The following is a 19,156-nucleotide window of genomic DNA, read 5'->3' on the forward strand; positions in this document are numbered from 1 at the left end:
CACTTAATAAATGCTGATTGGTTGATTGATGGATTAATTGATTCAAATCTTTTCAATAGATACTGCACCCCTGTTTCTGTAAGCAATTGTAGTTCAACACAGGTGTCAGATCCTCAGGGAGAGGATTTAAATTGGAAACATGCATTTTTGTCATCACTATTCATTACAATTCACACCAGTTAAAATGGCACTTCTGGTGGAAGATTGAAATTTCAAAGGTCATATGCACTTCTGAACTTGTGGAAAATATTTTATTTTGTATAATCCTATTAAGAAAGGAAGGTTAAACTAGGTAAAGGGCAGATAGTTGATTCTAATCAAAGAGCTTTAAATGAAGTCAAGATCTAGATACTTGTAGTTGCTTTCTGATTGATGGCCAAAGAAAGGAAACCTGGTATCAGGCATTGCTTTTTGTAAGGAGGAATCCTATGAGTGACGATGAAAAAACACCATCTTTGGAGAACTAAATTAATTTGAAAGTCAGAGGCTCAGGCAGCAGCATGGTGTAATCCAGTGGGGCACAAATAGAAATGTTTGAGTGGGGCACAAAACTATACATAAGGATCTTTTCAGGTAGCATATTGATTTAGAAAATCACTTATTAACATGCTCTATTGTATTTTAATTAATTGTTTCCTAATTACATTTTAATCTGTTTCCTTCTCTCGGGGTCATCTGATTGACATTTCTGGTGTAGAAAATGTAACCCCTGCCCATAACCTAGGTGAAGAGCAGGGCAGAGTTAGTGAGAGTATGAAAGCTTCAGATGTCATCAGTCTTTTTTCAAGTATTAACTAACTTTTGGAAGCTTCTGGCTTCCAGCTTCAAGAAGGAAAATGGAAGAGGGTAATTTTACTTCCAGTTGCTGAAGGAAAAGACTGAGGTAACACGAATGGAACTGGCAATTTCCACCATGTCCTCATTCCCAGCTTGCTACTCTAGAAACTGTGGGAAGTGTTCCTTGGGGTGAGATAGGGTACTATCTCTTGGCTAAGCTGACTTATTTGGCTCCTAATGGGAAAGTTCTTTCTCTCTGTATTATCTGGTATATATTCTCCTAAATTTACCTTCTCTGATTTCTGTTTTGCTATGATTTGGACAAATGGATTTCTTTGCTATTTGGTATGTGTGTTCATTGTGGAAATGGTATTTGTTGGGAAAGAGGTAAAGCCTTGGATATAGAACTTGGCTCTCTATTTCTTCCCCCCCCCATATAAAGAAATCAGAAGTTAAATTGAACCTGATGATGTTCAATAACTAAATCGCAACTCAATGTAATTCTAGTCTGATATCCCTTCTCTGTGAGGAGAGCAGTGGACACCTCGAATCAACTTCTTGCTCCTCTTCCTGGCAGAAATTAATATCTTTCTTGGAGAAGGGTTGGGGGAAAGAGCTTAAATATTCCTATTTTGTCTCTCCTTTGAGTTCCACAACAGTTCTGCCCACAAGAGCCTCACCACAATTGTGCTCTTCTCATCATGTGTGTGTTCTTTATTCCTACCCTTTGCATCTTCTCTCCATGGCTAAAGAATGCTAGAACTGGAAACAGCAAACTAGGTTTTAAATTCTGATTCTGTTGTTTATTGCTTATATGACTTGAGGAAAGATACTTACCTTCTCTGTTTTCTTCTGTGTAAAGAGGAGTTGATCTAAATGATTTCTAAGGAACTTCCTATGATTGGAATTGGAGTTACTCCAACTCCTATGATCTTTTTTTATTATTTGCTTTGTTTGGCTATAATTAAGAGTACTGGGACATTGCTGTTGTTTTATAATTCCATTAGTAAGAGGTGCCTACAATTTATATGGCTCTTGCAGTTTGAAATACTTCCTAAAATTCTCTGGGCTGAAATCTTGGCAGGCTTTGAGGAAGCCTGAAAAGGAGAAGTGAACATCATGAAACTTTACATTTATATAGCAACAAAGTATTTTGCATATTTTAACACTCTACTTTTTGCCCTCACAAATTTGGGTAACTATTTTATGGGTGTGGAAATTTGAGATTCAAAAGGTAAGTGATTTGCCAAGACCACAGGATAAATAAGTTTTAGGGCTGGGGCTCAAAGAGATGTTACTTACTTGGTATAGTTTCAAGGTTTAAAAAAATGTTAACATCTACCATTGGTTTGCCTGTGTTACACAGAATAGGAATTTTCTTTTTATCCTTTCTGGTAGTTAAGAGGGCCAGCTACACAGGGCATAATCGGGAGTTGAGATTTGGGGCAAATTTGACAGGTGATTTTACTTATGGTCATTAGGCTCCCTTCACCTTTCTTAGTATGTGCTGTGACTACAGCAGACATAAGACCTACATAGGCCTTTTTGGAGCTAGACCTCATATTGCTCCTGGCAAATGCGTACCAGATGTGTCTTTTATTTTTTTTTTTTTTTTACAAATCCTGCTTTTTGCTGTGTTGCAACACATGTCAGCAAGTGGGATGTCTGTCTCCATTTCTCTCTTCTGGAGTCTGCAGACAGCTTCCAGGATCTCTTCTGCGTTGTTAGTGCTCTCTGCAGAGCTGTCTAGGCTTAATTGATTTCCATTGCCATTCACTCCTCTGAGGGGAATGAATGATGGATGGATGAGGAAATAGGCTACTTTAAGTACCTCATAATCATTGCAATTCGAAGAAGTCATTGTCTGCTTGTTTCTAGTTTTGTCCCTTAGCAAAGCTTGGTCAGGAGTTTGGAGTAGGGGATCCATATCCTAATTTATACATGATCAAGATGTACTACTCAGCCTTTCTATATCATGTCAGTCATTCAACTGGAATCACCAACTGCAATTCAATTCAATGAACCTTTACAGATATAAATATAACATAGGCTCCCATCCCCACTCCCACACCTACCATACACAAGGGAAAGTAAGATAAGGGTAAAGCAAATGGACAGGTAACTTTTATGAGAAACATGTGGATAGAGAGATTTATATCTGAAGTAAGACTGGAGAGAAAGAGTATCCAACTGTTGAATGGTAGAAACAAAAATAGTCTTTATTAATCAGTTATATGCAAATCTGTGCTAACTGCTGAAGATGGAAATAAAAAGTAAGATAACTCACATTCAAAGTGAGAAGGCAAGGAGATTGTAGCTGTGAGTCTGACAAAAAGGTCCCTTGGTCCTTAGGGTGCAGTGGCAAAGTAAATGTCAGTGCTTCCTTGCGCTGATAAAAATCATTATCAATCTCTGATGTTGGATCAGTTGAAAATGCTACAAGATTTTGGTGCCAAGAATTTTGCTTTCTGGGACTTTATCAGGTGTGGCTATAATACCTAGTGGAGCAGTTGCCAGACTCTGCGGTCACAAAGGTTGAATCTCAAACTAAAGGCTTTAGGCACTGGCTGGAAGTCTTTTGGATTCAGAGTCCCAGACTCTCTCCACTGGGGTATGAGAAAAGGTGACTGTAAAGGTGGTGGTCGTTTGCCTTACCTGGTAAAAGTAGCTTCCTCAGTCTCCCTCCTGATGCTTGCTGCTTCGGGTAGGCTTTTTGCCTGCTGTGCAGGTAGCATCCGTTAGGCATTTGGTGGAAATTGCTGAGCTCTTTCCATAAGAGTTGCTTCCCTTGATGATGGGAAGGGCAGAGGGGTTGGGCTCAAGGCAGACTGGTGTTCTGGGTGGTACTGCGATCCCAGGTACTGCTTATCTTATGGCAGCTGGCTAACAAGATGTTGCTAGGAATGGTGACCAAGTAGATCCCTTCTCCACAATGTTTTCTTCCCTCAGTGATAGCTGTAGGGGTCTGGGCTGGAAACAGATCCTGTCATTCTTTAGAAGGAATGTGGGAAACATAACTATTGCCAGAGCTTTGGGGTTTGTCTTTCTAGCATGAAAGGTGCATTGTAACGAAGGTGATAGTGGTTTGAATTGCCTGGCAACATGCTGTTGCCTAAGATTTCCCCCCACCAATCATCAAAGAAGGCTTGGAACCCTTCATTTTTGTATTTTTGTATTCAGGCAACCATTTAAGTTCCGTTAGACTACTGAACTGATCAAGTTTCAAAGATGGTGTCAATAATTTTTTTCCCTGCGGCAATTGGGGTTAAGTGACTTGTCCAGAGTCACACAGCCAGGAAGTATTAAGTGTCTGAGGTCAGATTTGAACTCAGGTCCTCTTGACTTCAGGGCAGGTGCTCTATCTATAGTATAGTAATACCAACTAGCAGCCCCTAATTTTTAAAGAAAAAAATTAGCCAAATTTGGTTGAGGAAATAAATAGGGTTAATTCATTGTTCCCATTGGGGGAAGCCTTCATGTAGGAAGGGATGTCTGGGTTATGTCTTGAAGCAAGTAAGGAATTTAAGTTTGGTGCAGTAAATGGCATGCTGGGCCTGGAGTCAGAAAGACTGAGTTAAAATCTGGTCTTAGACACTTACTAACTATGTGATTCTGGGCAAGTCCCTTTGCCCAGTTTGCCTCAGTTCCTCCTGGGATTATTTTGAAGATCAAATGAAATTAATACTTACAAAGTGCCTGGCACATAATGGGCACTATGTAAATGCTTATTCTCTATTCTCTTTGTCTTTCAACAGATGGAGTTTGGGAGATAGAGAATTTATTCCAGATATGAGGGATAGTGTCAACAAAGGCACAGCATTGAGAGAGTAGAATGAAAATATGGGTCCAGTTTGGCAGGAATAGAGACTATGTGAAGGTGTTTAAACAGCAGTATGACCTAGGAATGGACAGGTAGTTTTAGAGATGTTTCATTGTCAAAGTAAGTTTATGCTTTATGTCACGGGCAGAATCCTCATTCCATCACTTGGAGCAAGCCCAACAAAATAAGCTCAGGACAAGCAGCATGAAAGTTTTCCCATAAATAAATTTTGAATCCCTGGAGGAGAGCTATTTACTTGTCTCATTTCTTTTTAGCTGTTCCATTTGTATTTCAGTTGAGGGTTGAGGGATAACATTAGTATGTAAAATTTTGACATGCAAGACTGTGGCAGAGGCTGGGCAGGGAAATGTGAGATATGGAGGTACTTTCCTCCATAAATACTTTGAGTCCCTTTGTTTTTAGGGAAGTTGCCATCACAGAGGCAAATTGGAGAAGAATGTTGCCAGGGGATGAAGCATGCATTCTGATAACTTCCTATTGTGGCTAATTATTTATGCTAACCCAGCTTTTTCTCATTTGCTTGATTATTCTTACTAAACCAGGTTTGTTTGGGTTTTTTTTAACCTGTTGTTGGTATCCTCTAAATTTTTGGTATACAGGGAGAGAGTTCTCATTGCCAAACCTAGTTATAGCTCTGTTAATGCTCATGATCACTAGGAACTTTCAGGTATATAAGAAAGATTAATTAGATTCCATGGAGAAGTTAGATCAAAGAGGAAATATAATGCTTACTTTTCTTAATACTTTGCAGACACATTCCAGTAGCTTTATTCAATCTTAAATCTTCATTTGTCTTAGAAAATGCATATTCAACTAATAAAAAGGATATAGAGGTATAATTTCCCTGGACAGTGATTTTTTCAAGCATCATTTTATCTTAGAGATGCATTTAGAGGTTATTCAGCATCTTTGTTCAGTTAGCTCCCTTTTGTCTATTCTGTTTCCCTCATTAGAATGTAAGCTCCTCGAAGGCAGGGACTGGTTTTCTTTTTGCTTATGTTTTTATCCCCTGTACTTAGAACAATGCATGGCACATAAAAGCACCTAATTAATAAGTACTTTCTTCATTCTTTTCTAAGGCTATAAATTGTAGAAGAATTACAGATCTCCATTAGTATAGGGAAGTTCTGTATCCTGATGAATCAGAAGTTTGGTCAAATGAAATAAAATAAACAGATTAAAAGATTATTTTTTTTCTTAATTGAGGACCTGTAACCTTTTCTTTTACCCAAAAGAAAATATTATGAAGTAGAGGGCTCTAGAAGGAAGTAAAAGGAATGGCAGCTAGGTGGTATGGTGAAAGACCGGACCAGGAGTCAAAAAGACCAGAGGTCAAATCCAGCCTTGGTTACTTGCAAGCTGTATGACTCTAAGCAAGTCACTTAACCTCTCTCTGCATCAGTTTCCTCATATGTAAGATGGGGATAATAATAGCACTTACCTTCCAAGGTTGTTGTGAGGATAAAATGAGGTAATATTTTAAAGCACTTTGCGAAACTAAAAGTGCTATATAAATACTAGCTAAGTTGTAATGGTGATGGTGGTTGTAGCTATGGTTATGGTTGTTGGAGAGCTGCCTGGGGTACCATAGGGTAAATTGCTTGCTCAAGGTCATATAATTAGTATGTCAGTGCCAGATCACCTTGATTCCAATGTCAGCTGTTGTGTCTTGCTTTCTAGAGTCCCCAAGTTGGGGTGACAAAATATACTAATGCTTTCTTGAGTCCCCATGCCGGAGCCCTCAAGTTGGGGTGATTAAAACATATCATCCTGGTAGAGAAGTGATGAGGTGGGACTCCTGAGAATGGTGGATAAATGGAATTCATTTATTTCAAGGGCTTTTCCTTTTTTTATACCCTCATACCCTTAAGTAACAAAAACACTGGGCATGAGCCCAGTATATACTGGGCAGGTGGGACCACATAAACAACTTGCGATTCAACACAGGTTGTCACATCCCCTGACGTCTTAGGAAGGTCAAGAACCCTTAGGGGAAATAGGGAGCTGAACCAGACATTGTCAGCAGGTTCCCTCTGAGCTGAAGGGTCTTATACCTCACCCAGAGTTTCCCCAATGACTGTGACCCTCTATAGGGGTCAGCCTCCAAACCTTCTGCTTCTCTTCTCTTAGGGAAATAATTTAGCATTAATATACCAATAATTTGATAATTAGCACAATGCAGGTTTAAAATTCATTGAAGAAGATTGATGGAAGTACTGAATAAGTTTGTCTAAGAAACAACTCATATCCTATTGACTCTGAATCAGCTTGTCACCTCCGTGATAGAAGAGATAGTGTTGGACTTGGAATTAGAAAAAGCTGACTTGGAATGTTGCCTTGGACACTGGTGAGCTTAGACAAGTCACTTAACATTTCTTACTCTTGATTCTATCATCTATAAAATAGAGATGATACTAATAGCACCTACTTCATAGGGGTGTTGTGAGGAACAAATGAGATGACATGTAAAGCTTCTTGCAAGACTTAGAGCACTCTGTAAATGCTAGCTATTATCATATACACACAAAGAAAGACACATTAATAACACAAAGAAAGAACATTAAAAGAGGAAATTATGGTTTAACCTTTATTTGTTGCCATGGTTATTCTCATGACTTTCTTTGACTCAATGGTTGAAGAAGGGATTAAAGAATGGAAGCATACACAACATAGTGTTCACACCTAACACCTTTCCATAACATGATTAGGGACAGCTCATTAGAAATATTTATTTCACTTCTTCTGTTGTGTTTTTTCTGCAACAATAAAGTCTGCCCATTTAAAAGGTGAACACCCAAGGGGTCTGCAGTTCACAAAACATCTAAATGACAGGCACTGATGCTTCTTTCAGAAGCCACTGAATTAAGACATGTCTGCACATTATCCAGGCTGAAATTACTAAGACAGAAAAACAGTTGTATGATTGGCTAGCCCAGAATAATGTTTAAAGGTGTCAAGTTCATGCATTAAGGACTTTAAGGCGATCAAAGAAAAATGTTCCACAATTCACAGGTCATGATGTTTGTGAGATGAACAGCTCTTGGAACATCCCTTCCATCTCCATCCCACCCCCCTCCCCAAACCCCAAACTCCAAATGGAAATGTGAGCTCCAAATGGAAATGTGTTATTTACAATTTACTTAGTCGAGGGTTTTTCTTGAGAACGCTGGATCCTTCTAAATCAGTCTCTCCATGGGTGGAGGCTGCACCATATTCCACATTTCTACACGTGACCCCTCTTTTTCTTGACGGCTGGGGCTGTAGGTCCCCTGGTTTGCTCGTTTGTTGGAAGCTATGAAGGAAGCCACCACTGCCAGAAAAAGGATCAATAACACGGCTAATGTGATTGAGCCAATGGCAGTGAAAATGTCCGAGATCAAGTTGTCTGTCAGCTGGAAGGATTGAAATAATCACAATGTCATTAAGGAGCAAAATCAAATGTACATGAACAAACTACTGTAGAAAGAAAATCATCCAAAATAATTTCAAAGAAACAGTACTAGAGAGAGTATATATAAGTTAGCTGAGAGACTCAGTATCTGAAAGGAAATTGAACTTTCCCCCTTAGGAAACCCAGTAAAGTGAACATGTTCTTATATTGCATTTCCTAATGTAAAGAGTTAAGTCCTATTGTCAGAATTAGCTGTAAAACTGACTAATTCATTAATTCAGTGCTGCATCAATTTCAGCAAATGACAATTTGTATATGTGACATTAAATGTAGATTCTATATGGAGTAATATTTACCACAAACATATGGAAAGATGCTGTTTAACCTATCTTTCCCAAACCTCAACTCTACCCATCCAGCCTGGCCTCAATTCTCTGACCTTGGAAGTGAAATTGGAGTGAATCTTATTTTCTGGATGCTTATTTGGAAGAAAACCAGTTGAGCGTCCTGGAAAAGCATCTTTGATTAGGGAAACCCTAAACTTGCAGGCAGATTTCTCAGTCATCACTGATTGAAATTTGAAGTGACAATTAAATAGTTCTAAAAGCACATGTGCTCAAGGCAGAACCCAAATATTTAGAAACCAAAAACTATAGGTGGCCCTGTTGGGAAGAGCTTGTTACAGGGTATTGCTTGGACAGAATGATTTGTTTCAAGTTCTTCTCTCTTGACAGCTAAGAAATCAGCCAAGCACTTCTCAAGCCATTTGAACTTTAATGGTATAGAACCCAAAGCGAGTGACATATGATTGGGATTTCTTTGAATAGAAATATTCTGTGTTGGCAGTAAGAGGCTATAATCAAATTCTTTCTGACATTTATAGAATATGCATGTCCCCATTTTGCTTTTTCAATTATTCTTCCCACCCCTTCCCCACCCCTTCACTTTGTTTAAAAAAAAAAAGTTGTTTTTTTTTTTCCCATTAAAAGTACATACACACACATACAAACACACACAGAGACACATTCCTTTTAGGCAATAAATGCTTAACAACCAGTTTCCTGATATAAAAATTTGTATTTTTCAGTTTCAGTTTTATTCTCTCTCACTAACAGCTAGACAATTAAGAAAACAATTAAACAAGCCCAGATTTGTATTATTTGCTTATTTTTGAAATTTAAACTCATACTGCTGATTTGGAATTGATTGCAAAATCTCAGCTTTTTTTTTTTTTTGCTGAGGCAATTGGGATTAAGTGACTTGCCCAGGGTCACACAGGTAGGAAGTGTTAAGTGTCTGAGGCCAGCTTGGACTCAGGTGCTCCTGACTTCAGGGTTGGTGCTCTATCCACTGAGCCATCTAGCTGCCTCCAAAATTTCAGCTTTTAAGAATTCTCATGGGAATTTGTAATCTAGTGGGTTGTTTTCCTGGCTATCTCCTTCTATGTGACGCTTACCATTAACCTATAAAGACAATTACAGAAGAGAATCATCCAAATGAGGCACCTGTTCTATAGGATTCTTTAGAGAATATTAGGCCCGTGAACAACACATAAGTATCAACAAAAAGTAGTAGCCCCAGAGTTGAACTAAATAGGGTTTGAGTCCTGTCTCTGGGAAATACTGGCTGCATCACTTAAGCTTTTCTCTTACCCCCTCAAGGACAGAGGCAATTTTCCAAGTTGTAGATTTGCATAGGTTGAGAGATTTCCCATACCGCATATACTGGTAAAATCACAGATCTGGACCAAAGATCAAGATGAAACTTTGTAGAAAAATTTCCACTTTTGACATATCAATTCTAAAGAAAATAAAGTTCTAAATTAATTATAAATGGCTTGCACTGATTAAAAAATTGAGAAATAGTTGATCACAATCCTTCAGGGATTTTTATACAACTTATTTCAGAAGCAGCTTAAAAAAGTGTGGATGGTGGGCATTGCCTTGGAGGCAGAAATACCTGGATTCAAAATCCTGCCTCTCACACATACTAGCTGGGAAATCATGGGCAGTACAATCTTTCTTAAGGTCCTGGGCAACTGACTTAAACTACAAATTCCAGAAGAGTTGCTGAGTTTCTATACTAGGCATCCCTCCTTCCATCAGCTTATTTAATTCATGTTTTATATATTAATAATCTTCTAACCTAATCATTTTACATTTTGGCTTTGCACAGTAAAACCTGATAGTTATTAGATTTTTTTTCCCCAAACACTGATTCATTCTAGCAATTTTTATTCTTGGATGGAAAATGGCCTATACTAACCAAAGAGGAGTAACAACTGTTCTGAGAGCCAAAATTTGTGAAAATAGCTCATTTCCATCCTGCCCATTATGAGAGTCATGCATTTTTGCTTCCCCCCCTCAAAGAGTTTCTCATATGGAGCTCATTCTGAGAGAGATTATTGAGTTTGTTTTTATTTTCCTTCTTTCAGTTTCATAGAGATGCCTTTCCCTGACCCATTCTTCCTGCTCTGGTACATTTTAGAGTTTTCAAGGGTCAAAGCCCATCTTTTTGGACCATGGGCACTCTGAAGGATGTTCCAGTTCAGTATGGGAAGTTTGCCCCTTTGGCACATTCAGGGAAGTGATGTGGAGATGTCATAAGGTCCTGCAGTCTGATCCCATTAGGATCAACTGTTTTTTCACTAATTGATTGTGGAACAGTTCATCTAATTTGGAAAACATAACATGAACTTGTTTGTCTGGAAGAGGGAGGGGGTAGAAAGGAGGGATGAGATCATTTTTATCCTAGCCATCCAGAGCTGCCTGTCAGAATATTTGGTGCTGATGACAGCATTTGGAAGAATGGGAAAACCATAAACACATAGGAAGTTGCCCCAGAAAAAAAGCTTTATGTAGCTTATTGGGTAATAATTAAAAATCAGAATTGAAAGGGCATGGAAATGTTTCAAACCAGGAGATTCAAGGAGAGTGGGAATGAGTTGGAGGTCCAACTTCATCCATCACCACTCACTGTCCGTCCCAGTAGCAGTCTGTACTTGAAACTTTGCCACTAGAGAAATACTCAGGTAGAAGAATCTCAGGTGGAGAATCAGAATTTCAGGATCTGCCTGCTCATCACATGGCAGCCTGAATCTGGTATGAACTTAAAATATGTTTCTTAGGTGCTTCTAAGGACAGAAAAAATTCACATATGCATCACTATTAAGCAAATGATTAATGAAACAAGTGATGTTTTCAGCTATTGAGACTGCTTGTTTTTTAACTGCTTAAAGAAACAAAATGTCAAACATGGTGATTGATATATGCCCATAATCAATTCCTCCCTTACCAGAGAGTCTAAACTGTCTCAGAAATTCTGAGCTATAATGGACTAAGTCAATCAGATTTCCATTCTGTCTGACATCAGTCTGGTGAACTATCAGGAGCAGGGGGCCGTCAAGTTGCCTAAAAAGGAGCAAACAAACTAAACTAACTAAAAAAAATTTCTAGGATGGAAATGAAGCAGGTAAAATCTCCCAGCTTGATCATAGTGAGAAGGCCCTTTTCTCCCAGTATGGACAAAATAGGGAGACTCAGTCTTAAAAGAAAGAAATAAAGAAAAATATGTCCTTTTTTTCAGACCCAACTTTTGATTTCATCTGTTTTGGGAGCTCCTGGTGAGGAACTTCCTCTACCAATATAAATCAGTACTTTATCTGTGATTCATAGTCTTAGAAAATTGCTTGGCTCACTGAGAGGTTAAATAATTTCCTGGGGTCATGTAGTCAAAACCCTTCAGAGATTGGATTTGAACCCAGGCCTTCCTGACTGAGTCACTCAGGTACTTCATCCAATATGCTAGATTCATGAAAATAAAGACAAAAAATTCTTATATAAGTCAAAGGAGAAAGACTTTTATGAATGGCTATCTGGAGACTTTTGTTATAAAGAGTGAATTATTGATTTAATGGATGGCAAAAATCTCCCACACAGACCTAAATCCTTGAACTATATCATGCCAGTGTATTGCTGGGAATAGTCGTTTCCATAGTAATATTGAATGAATGCCAGATTTTTTCTTTTTAAAGTTACTGTTTCTGCAGTCGTCAATTTTCAGCCATAGATACACTACTCACTTTACTGGGTAGCAAGAAAAGGAGGAAGAAGAGAAGGAAATAGAGAGGAGTATCATAAAAATATAACAATTGTCTTGGAAAGGGTCATGGTAGAAAAGGAGGAGAAAATCTGCCAAATGCTTTTTAATCAAATAGCTTAGTAAGAAGAAATATGTCCCAGATGTATGAAAGCTCTTTGATCAAACCAATGTTTGTTTTTAAATTTGTAGCCTTGGTACTTGGCACTTAGAAGTTGTTTGTAATAAATGTTAGTTGAATTGAAATGAATCTGTTTTCTCACCTCTATTTTTTCTGTAATTCTCTCATAGGCTTCTTTTTGTCTTCCTCACCCTTAAGAAAATTGTTCTCCAGTATTTTTTTCTTCCATCTTCTATTCTTCTCTATTCTCTTTTGCTTGTTGATCTTATTCACTACTATAATTAAAACATTACCTCTATTCAGATGATACACAAATCTATGTCTAGTCTTGATGTCTCTTGAAACTCATATCTCCATGGACTAAAGGATGTTTCCGTCTAGATGACCAATTGGTACCTCATATTCAGCCGTTCTCAGTAGGAAGGGATGGAATTAGATGACCTTTAAGGTTCCTTATACATCTCAATAAATAATCTCTTGATCCTATGACTTGGTAATGGATGAAGTGAGAAAGAAAAAAAAGTAAAGGATAACGCAAACATTTCAAACATGGGACAATGGATGATGATGATATCAATGACAGAGTAAAATCAGAAGAATGAATGCTGGGTTTTTCTTTTTAAAGTTAATGTTACTGCAGTAATCAAATTTTAATCATAGATACACTGTCCATTTTGCAGTGAGCAAGAAAAGGAGGAAGAAGAGAAGTAAAAAAGAGAGGATTGTCATAAAAGTATAACAATTGTCTTGAGGAGGGTCATGGTAGAATAGGAGAAGAAAATTTAGCCAAATGCTTTTCATCAAATTGCTTAATAATTGAGGAAAATATCATAAATGCTTCTGCAATAACATTATTGATAATTTCTTTCACCTTTCCTGTTTTCTATTTTCATTTCCACTATTCTAGTATAGGCTCTCATCCTAATATGTCTCTCCTTTAGTCTATCTCCTCTCTGAATTTTCTTTCACACTAGACTAATATTCTTGCTATGTGCATCTAGATAATTTGTTCTTCTGTTCAACTGTGCAGTGGTTCCCCATTGTTTCTTATTTCCTCACTTATGTTCAAACATTTTATCTAGTGCTATTCTTTCTAGTCTTACCTCATTTGCTGGGAAGTCTATAGAAGAGATTCACATTCAGTTATAGATTGGACTAGATTTCTGAGTTGTCATTCTGTGATTTGAACTTTAAAATAGGAATTCAACAGGAGGAAAAGCAACAATGCCTAAATTAACTAAAGAAAAAAATAAAAGGATAGAAATTTAGAATATGAATAGAGGATACTTATAAGTACAGTTTTGCTAAAACTTAATTTTGCCTTATATTTCTCTCCAAATGAGGAAAGTAGTATGAAATAATGTTCCTGAAGAACAGCTTACCTGATTCATGGATGGTTTTGACAACAATATGAGAGGAAACGTACAAATGGACTTCTATGGCATTAATTCAGTAATGGAATACCCTGGAGTATAGGAGTCCTGGAAAAGCCTTTACTCTCCACATGGCTGATGTTTGTGAGAGCCTGATGGGATGGAACAATTAAGATAATCTCTACTAATTTCTAGATGGTAGCCCTGACCTGCATGATAGGACTAAACAAAGGCTTTTCTATTGGAGATTTTTTTGATGCTTCATATACATGCAGGTGTTTGTAAAGCATTAAATATCTACCAGAGACATCATATGTCCTCATATGCCCAGTAGAGATTGAGGAGTGAGTCTGATGCAGTTTTGGATGCATGATATAATGTTGTGGTAAACATGGAACTTTTATAATCCTTCTAATAAAGCATGTGACAGCTATTTCTGCCCCAAAATACTCCTCAAAGTAGAGTATTTGCTTGTGAAAAATCTGACCCATCTCCAAATGGAAAATTGATGACATTGGCCCTCTTTCTCATCAAAAGCAAGAAGTTGCCTTCCAGATACAGCATTACTATATCATTCAAGTTTGCCATGTAGCAGCCACAATAAAAACTGAGAAGATATCTTTCTTCTTAATTGACCCTCCTGAATTATTACTTGTGATCAGTGAACTTATTTCACCACAATGAAGAGCTAAGATTTGACAAACTACCAGGCCTGGGTTTTCTGTCTCCCATTTCGTCCTCAGGCAGCTGGCATTGTTGAATGCTAGAAAGAGCTCTCAAAACAATCACTTAAATCATAATGTCTCTTCACTGTCAAGGAAGGGAGTCTCACCTTTTAAAAGCAGAGTCCTTGGCGCAGGTAGGTGGTACAGTGGATAGAGCAACAGCCCTGAAGTAAGGAGGACCTGAGTTCAAATGTGATCTCAGAAACTTAACACTGCCTAGCTGTATGACCCTGGGCAAGTCACTTAACCCCAATTGCCCCAGAAAATAAAAGAAGAAGCAGAGTCCTTGACAAACAATGCTATTCTGGGAGCATCCAGGAGAACTGACCTGAGAAGGATGAACTTTTTTTGGATATAGTTCTATTTCAGCCTTTCAGGTCTTTTTCTTGTTTCAGTCCCTCCACATGGTCAACCAAGCCTTTGGAACTTTAGTTCCTACTCTTTTGAGGTATGGGGTTATGGAAAAAGCTCCAAAGTACTATGAGGAGACAGGTGCATTTTTATCTTAATTGGCCCACTTTAAGTGGCAGGTCTCCTTTTTCTCAAAAATGATTAGTATAACTCCTTTCTCTAAATAACTTAGTGGATCAAGAAAAAAAACTATTAGGAGGTTCTTTTCTTTTAAATGACATGGGAGAGACAAAACTGTCTCTGTATAACTCTGATGACTGAATTTACCTGTAAGAAATTCCTTAACTGACTAAATGACAATCCTGAGTCCTTCATTGAAAGGGAGAGAGTTCTTATTTAGTCTTTGCAGATATAGAGGGAAATCTTTAAGAAGAAACTTTTAAAGGACAAATACTTTGCATCATCCTCCAATGGGATTCTCAGGAAGCAAGAGGTTTTTGCAGGTGGGCCAGGGAACACGGCTTTGTGAAAGCCGTGGTGATAACAGATCCTGGGACAGGTTGTGTGCAAGAGATCTATATGAGACTTTGAGAAAAAGAATTCACCCCTGATGTGGGAAAACTGGGACACTGATGCATTGTTGGTGGAGTTGTGAGCGAATCCAACCATTCTGGAGAGCAATCTGGAATTATGCCCCAAAAGTTATCAAACTGTGCATACCCTTTGATCCAGCAGGGTTACTACTGGGCTTATATCCCAAAGAGATACTAAAAAAGGGAAAGGGACCTGTATGTGCCAAAATGTTTGTGTGGCAGCCCTGTTTGTAGTGGCTAGAAGCTGGAAAATGAATGGATGCCCATCAATTGGAGAATGGCTGGGTAAATTGTGGAATATGAATGTTATGGAATATTATTGTTCTGTAAGAAATGACCAGCAGGATGAATACAGAGAGGACTGGTGAGACTTACATGAACTGATGCTAAGTGAAATGAGCAGAACCAGGAGATCATTATACACTTCAACAATGATATTGTATGAGAATGTATTCTGATGGAAGTGGATTTCTTAGACAGAGACCTAACTCAGTTTCAATTGATCAATGATGGACAGAAGCAGCTACATCCAAAGAAAGAACACTGGGAAATGAATGTGAACTATTTGCATTTTTGTTTTTCTTCCCGAGTTATTTTTACCTTCTGAATCCAATTCTCCCTGTGCAACAAGAGAACTGTTTGGTTCTGCAAACATATATTGCATCTAGGATATACTGTAACATATTTAACATATATAGGACTGCTTGCCATCTAGGGGAGGGGGTGGAGGGAGGGAGGGGAAAAATCGGAACAGAAGCTAGTGCAAGGGATAATGTTGTAAAAAAAAATTACCCTGGCATGGTTCTATCAATAAAAAGTTATTATAAAATAAAATTAAAAAAAAAAAGAATTCACCCCTGGCACAGTCATGTAACACTGATGATCCTAAGGAATTTCCTGTTCAGCATCATGAACTTACATCTGGAAACTCATTGTGAACTTAAAGAATTTAGCATCACTCACAACACAGACCAGATTTTTGAAATCTGTACATTAATCTTCTAAAGGAGGAAGATAAAACTTATAATTTTTTTCATTCCTTCTCTTTTTCTTGTGGTAACTCCTTTGGGATTTATTAAATGTTTTTTGTATTTTTGTTTCTTTTGCTTATTCTAATTTGTACTTTATCTTTTTTTTTCTTTCTGGTATTACCTATGCCAGACAATCCAACAAACATTTATTCAGGTACTGTTTTCTAAGCATAGAAAATATTTTTAATTTTTAAAAAATCCCTGCTTTTAAGAAACTCACAATCTAATAAAAGAACAACATGTAAATAACCATATAAAAATAGGATTTTCACTAGAGAAATAGTGGGAAAGTATTAGTATTGAAATGGACTGAGAGACTTCTTATTGAAGATGGGATTTTAACTGAAGACAGGAGGTAGGAAAGAAGGACTAGTTAATAAAAATGCAATCAGGAAAAGGAATGTCTAGGATGAGGAAAAGTAAGGTAGTCGACGTCAGTGGGAATGACTGATAAGTGTTCATGTACCATGGCACACAATCACCCCTGAGTGAGGGCTGAATCAGATTAAAATGTAATTGTGAAATATTTAAATAAAAAATTAAATAAGTATTTAAATAAACAACAAAACAAAGATGGGGAGATGGGAGGTATAGCCAAGAGAGCAGAATAGAGAACTATGGAAAATCTATTAAAATTCCCCTCTACATAACTTTAAAATCACACCTCAAACTGAATTCTGAAGTGGAGAGCCAACAAAAAGTCAGAGTGAGACATTTTTTTCAGTCAAAGACAAAATAGGAGGTCAAAAAGAGAGTTCTGTAACATGAAGGATGAGGCAGGCCCAGAGTCTATGTGAGCAAAACACTAGCAGTGGGATTGGTGATAATGACAGAAGCAGCTTTGGGAGCTCTCAAGCCTGAAATAGTAAGGAGACCTCACAGATGATGACACAGGATCAAATGCTTTTTGGCAATACTATTTCCTATAACTACTTCTGGGTCATAGCTCAAGAGTAGAAAAGAGTACTCCTAGTGAAAAGGTAGGGCAAGCCCTGCGGGACATCACTTCAAGCCCTAAGTTTCACAGTCCTTGAGGAACAGTATCATTTCTGGTCCCAAGGGAGGAAGGGCCATGAGATCCCCCTAATATCAATTGCAAAGATCAAGAGCCTTTTTTGGATAAGGACCAGAGTTAAGACCAAGAATGGTGATCATACCTTTCTCCAAATTACCTTGGAAATACTAAAAACTTTCAAAACCCCAGACTTAGCTTAGAAAATAGCAGTGTGAAAAAGCCTTAAGCTTGAGGAAGACCTCCTCCATCACCTTCCTCCCTAGAGTAGGCTAGAACCCAACTTTATCATAAATTTTAAAATCAAGAAAAAGGATATAAAAATGAACAAACAACAAAAAAGAACCTTACTATGATAGCAGAGAAGATCAAGACACAAATTCAAAAGTAGTCATAGAAGTCAAAACAACTTCAAGCTTCTTTTTTCCAAGAAAAAAATGTTAATTGGACACAAGTCCAATAAGAATTCCTGGAAAAAAGCTAATTTTTTTTAATCAAATAAGAGGGAAAATGAGGTAAAGAATTTAAAACAAGGAAAGAAAACTATGAAAAGACAATGGCTTGATAAAAGTGGCAAAAAAATTAGGAAGAAGTTAACATAGTACCACCCAAATGGAGGTACACTCTTTGAAGAAAATAATTACTTAAACATCAGAATGGGACAAATGAAAGCTAATGACTCCATGAGACATCAGGAAACAAAGCAAGTCAAAACAATGGGGGGAAATAGAAGAAAATGTAAACTATTTAATTGGAAAAAGAACTGACCTAAAAAATAGATGAAGGAGAGGTAATTTAAGAATTTATGGCTTACTGGAAATTGAGTGGATGGCCATCAATTGGAGAATGGTTGAATAAATTGTGGTATAGGAATGTTTTGGAATATTATTGTTTTGTAATAAATGACCAGCAAGATGATTTCAGAAAGGCCTGGAGAGACTTACATGAACTGATGCTGAGTGAAATGAGCAGGACTAGGAGATCATTATATACTTCAGCAACAACACTATATGATGACATGGCCCTCTTCAACAATGAGATGAACCAAATCAGTTCCAATAGAACAGTTCAATTCATTACTGCTGGTATTAAATCAATGAATTGAACCAGCTACACCTAGGAAAAGAACTCTGGGAAATGAGTATGAACCACTACATAGAATTCCCAATCCCTCTATTTTTGTCCACCTGCATTTTTAATTTCCTTCACAGGCTAATAGTACACTATTTCAAAGTCCAATTCTTTTTGTACAGCAAAATAACTGTATGGACATGTATACATATATTGTAATTAACATATACTTTAACATATTTAATGTGTATTGGTCAACCTGCCATCTGGGGGAGAGGGTAAGGGGAAGGAGGGGAAAAATTGGAACAAAAGATTTTGCAATTGTCAATGCTGAAAAATCACCCATGCATATATCTTGTAAATAAAAAGCTATAATAATAAAAAAAAGAAACTGCCCTGTAAAAAAAAAAAATTCATGGCTTACCTGAAAGCTATAATCAAAGAAAGATGTCTACATCATATTGCAAGAAATTATCAACACAAACTGCTCTGATATCATAGAACCAGAGGATGAATAGAAATGGGAAAAACCACCAATCATTATCTAAAGAGATTCCCAAATAAAAATTCTCAAAAATATAATAACCAAATTTCAGATTTCCCTGCTCAAAGAGAAAACATTTCAAGTAGCAAAGTAAAAGAAAAATGAAAATCATTCAAATACTGTGGTGCCACAGTCAGGATCATACAAGATTTAGCAGCTATCACCTGAAGGAGCAGAGAGCTTGGAATATAATGCTCTGGATGTCAAAAGAGCTAGAATTATAACCAA

The 19,156-nt window shown here is 37.4% G+C and overlaps 1 protein-coding gene across 2 annotated transcripts in view; it reads right to left on the reverse strand.

Moving 5' to 3' along the window:
* Positions 1–7,191: 7,191 nt before the first annotated feature.
* Positions 7,192–19,156, reverse strand: part of CRB1 (crumbs cell polarity complex component 1) — a 267,773-nt gene continuing 255,808 nt past the window's right edge. For both annotated transcript variants that reach the window (XM_051998714.1, XM_051998712.1), the window contains exon 12: positions 7,192–8,010. In XM_051998714.1, coding sequence (XP_051854674.1) covers positions 7,795–8,010 — 216 coding nt within the window. In that variant the 3' untranslated portion in view covers positions 7,192–7,794. The remainder of the gene's footprint in view (positions 8,011–19,156) is intronic.

Source organism: Antechinus flavipes, chromosome 4 (genome assembly GCF_016432865.1).
Source record: "Antechinus flavipes isolate AdamAnt ecotype Samford, QLD, Australia chromosome 4, AdamAnt_v2, whole genome shotgun sequence".
Taxonomy (NCBI): Eukaryota; Metazoa; Chordata; class Mammalia; order Dasyuromorphia; family Dasyuridae; genus Antechinus; species Antechinus flavipes.